Source organism: Phodopus roborovskii, unplaced genomic scaffold (assembly GCF_943737965.1).
Source record: "Phodopus roborovskii unplaced genomic scaffold, PHOROB, whole genome shotgun sequence".
Lineage (NCBI taxonomy): Eukaryota > Metazoa > Chordata > Mammalia > Rodentia > Cricetidae > Phodopus > Phodopus roborovskii.
This window is the reverse complement of record NW_026125489.1, coordinates 222,372-225,785: the sequence shown is the minus strand read 5'-3', so window position 1 is coordinate 225,785 and position 3,414 is coordinate 222,372. Positions and strand designations below refer to the sequence as shown.

At 35.4% G+C, this 3,414-nt stretch overlaps 1 protein-coding gene across 1 annotated transcript; it reads right to left on the bottom strand.

The window, feature by feature from the left end:
- Positions 1-1,510: 1,510 nt before the first annotated feature.
- LOC127215808 (olfactory receptor 9K2) lies at positions 1,511-2,485 on the bottom strand. The gene has a single exon (XM_051176302.1). It carries the CDS (start codon positions 2,450-2,452, stop codon positions 1,511-1,513), a length of 942 nt encoding a protein of 313 aa, XP_051032259.1. The 5' UTR covers positions 2,453-2,485.
- Between the last annotated feature and the right edge of the window lie 929 nt (positions 2,486-3,414).

Below are 3,414 nucleotides of genomic sequence, written 5' to 3'. Positions count from 1 at the left end.
TCTCGTCCTTAAAGGTGAGGATAAGTGTAGGGTACACACGCACATGCTCACTATATCAAACAGAGGAATACCCATTTTTGTTGACTTACTGAGAGACCATTTGTGTTTAATATTGTTAAGTTTTGTGTTTGCTTTGTGGTACAGAAGTTCAAGCTCACAGCTTCCTCATTCATGCCAGACAGGCATTCTGCCAGTGAGCTGCAGCCTCGGGTCTGCTTGGTTACTTTGGAACTGTCACTTTATCACTGTTAACACTCATACAAGTTCAAAAACTAGATGACACAATTCTTTCTGGAGTCCTGTCATCCATATATACATGTATATGTATATGTGTATGTGTATGTCTATGTGTATACACACATGCACACACACATATGTATACATACACACACACATATATATATGTATATATATTCCATGTAGCTTTTAAAATATGCCATTTTAAAAACAGACAGGTTTGACATACAGGTAAACATTGCAGACTCATGACAGACTTTCCCTGTTTAGGCTAAATTCTTGGCCATTTAAATTCTTCTGGTGCATTCATTACTTTCACTGATACCAACCACTGGTCCTCAGGTGTATTACTTGGTGTTTTCTTATAATATTGTTGGCACAGCAATATGATTATTACTTATTTGTGTAAGGATTTAATTCATTAATTAATGTATAAACTCTCTAAAAAGTAGAGTGACTCACTCCTATGTTTACCATAATGCCACCATAATGTTCACCAAAATTTAACAAATAAACAAACAACCTATGCGGATAAAAGAGTAAATTTTAGGATATGTTCTATTTTTATAGCTCACTGATTTCTAAACCTCCATTAAGTCTTCCCCAGTAATAATAAAAAACAAAATAAAATTAAAAACAGTAATATGTACAGAAGGATAATTCAAAAGTATTTTCAACTTCCTATCTTCTAACTTAGTTCATTGAAACAGAATCAGGCAACTATCACTTTATCAGAGCACTACACAATGCCCACAATGCTTTAAGATAATTTTGCAAATAAATGTGTATAGAAAAAGATATTTATACTTTGCTTTTTTCTTATTATCAATTCTTCCCTGAGTATAAGCTATTTGGTAAAGCTGAAATATAATAATTAATTACAAGTGCTAATAAAATTATAAAACAGAAAAAATTTTATTTACAAATAACTATTATAATTATAAATTTTATACAGATAGAGTAGAATGAAAAAGATAAACACTAGTTAAATTATTGTTAAGGGATTATAATGAAACATTAAAATATTGTTCAATACTATAAAATACATACTGATTCTGTGAAGTAAATTGTCATTGGAGATGTGAGAAGAGAGCATAATCAAGAATGATTCTCTAATGTCTATGATGTCCATGCATCCAAGATTTCAGAGAAAAAAATAAGTAATATTTAATAAGGGTTTGTTGCATAAATTCTACTAGAAGAGTAGGAGAAGAAATATTGATTATAAGAGATATGAAATAAAAAAAACACTACAGGTAGAGAAGAGGAACAATTAAAGAATGGATTGTTTCTTTTCTAGAAGTTTGCTTAGAGCATCTTTAACATCTTTGTTTCTCAGAGAGTAGATCAGAGGGTTCAGCATAGGTGTAACTAAGGAGTAGCACAAGGAAGCCAGCTTACTCAGTTCAGGGAATCTGTTAGGGGTGAGATACATGAAGAAGACAGCACCATACAGCACACTCACAACACCCAGGTGAGAGCTGCAAGTGGAGAAGGCCTTCTTCCTCCCCTCCGTGGAGCGTATCTTTAGAACAGTGGACACAATATACATGTAAGAAACAACAATGACGATCACAGTCGGTAAGATAATGACACTGGATAAGGAAAAGGATACTATTTTGTGTACGAAAAGGTTAGTACAAGATAATCTCTGAATTGGTCGAGTATCACAGTAAAAGTGGTCAATAGCCCTAGAAGCACAAAAGGACAAAGTAAATGTCATGCTTGTCTGGAGAACAGAGCTGATGCAGCCACAAAAATAAGAGCCTGCCACCAGCTGAGCACAGAGACGTGTGGACATGTGAACAGAATACAGGAGGGGGTTGCAGATGGCAATGAAGCGGTCATAAGCCATGGCTGCCAGAAGAAATCCTTCAGCCACAATAAAGAGTGTAAAGAGAAAAAACTGAGTCACGCAGCCTGAAAAGGAGATGGACTTGCTCTCAGTCCAAAAGTTGCTCATAGCCTTCGGTGCAACAACAGATGAATAGAAGAGATCAATGAAGGAGAGGTTTCCTAGGAAGAAATACATTGGTGTGTTCAGCCGGGGATCAGTCATAATAATGGTCATCATCCCAATGTTCCCTAGAAGGATCATGGCATACACAAACAGAAAGAGCAGGAAAAGGAGGATATGGAGCTCAGGGCCGACCCTGAAGCCTACAAGGATGAAGTCAGTCACTCCTGAGTGATTGCTTGTTCCCCTGTCACCCATGGAGGATACCTGATGAGAGTCATAAGGCAAAATAAACAAACTCTTAGCTTGACCTTAGTGTTATAAATAGCTGCTATAGTACATGGGTCTAAAATTTAGCTTCAAAATACTTCAACTTAAACTGAATTCAATCAGTTAATGTGGACTCTACATAGTATTTTCAATTTAAATTTCTAAAATTGCTATAATTTAGCATTTCTCTTAAATATACAATACAGTGCCTCCCTCCTGAAATGCCTGTCATATTTACTATACCACTGGTCCATACATTCTTTTGCTATTGTACACTTTAATTTTAATATTATGAAACAATAACAGGAAGTGAGCATAGATAGTTTAAGAAATGCCTTGCAGGTAACAGTTTACATAGATCACCTTGGTATTCATGTTTATAAGAAATTGAGTCTTAGAGTGTCAGTGAATAATTCTAAAACTGTATTCGTGAAGTCTTTATAGATGCATAAGTCCATATTTATGCTCATATAAATATACATATACATATACATTTATACAAAGAAAAACAGAAATGGCACTATGGCAAGGGAAGAGACTGCTATGAGGGAGATATAGGGAGAAGGTACTAAAGGGAGGGAATAGGAAGATCTGAACATGGTCAATGTGATATACATGAAAGAATTGGTATGTTAAACCAAGCACAATTTATAGTAAACATATGCCAATAAAAATTACTGACTTATTTCCAATTTCCTAATATGTTTAATTGCCTTTTGTGGGTCATAAAAGCTTTGATACCATGAAAGAGGGAGCCATTATAGGTTTCAAGAGAAAACTGACTCTAGAGAATTGTCCAGAGATCTACAAGACTGACTCCAACCAACAATTTGAGCTACAGTGGAAAGGCCACCATAAATGCCCTTCCCTGAGTGAGATTGATGACTAACTTATCCGCCATCATAGAGCCCTCATCTAAACACTGAGCCGAACTGGAATCCAGATGCAGA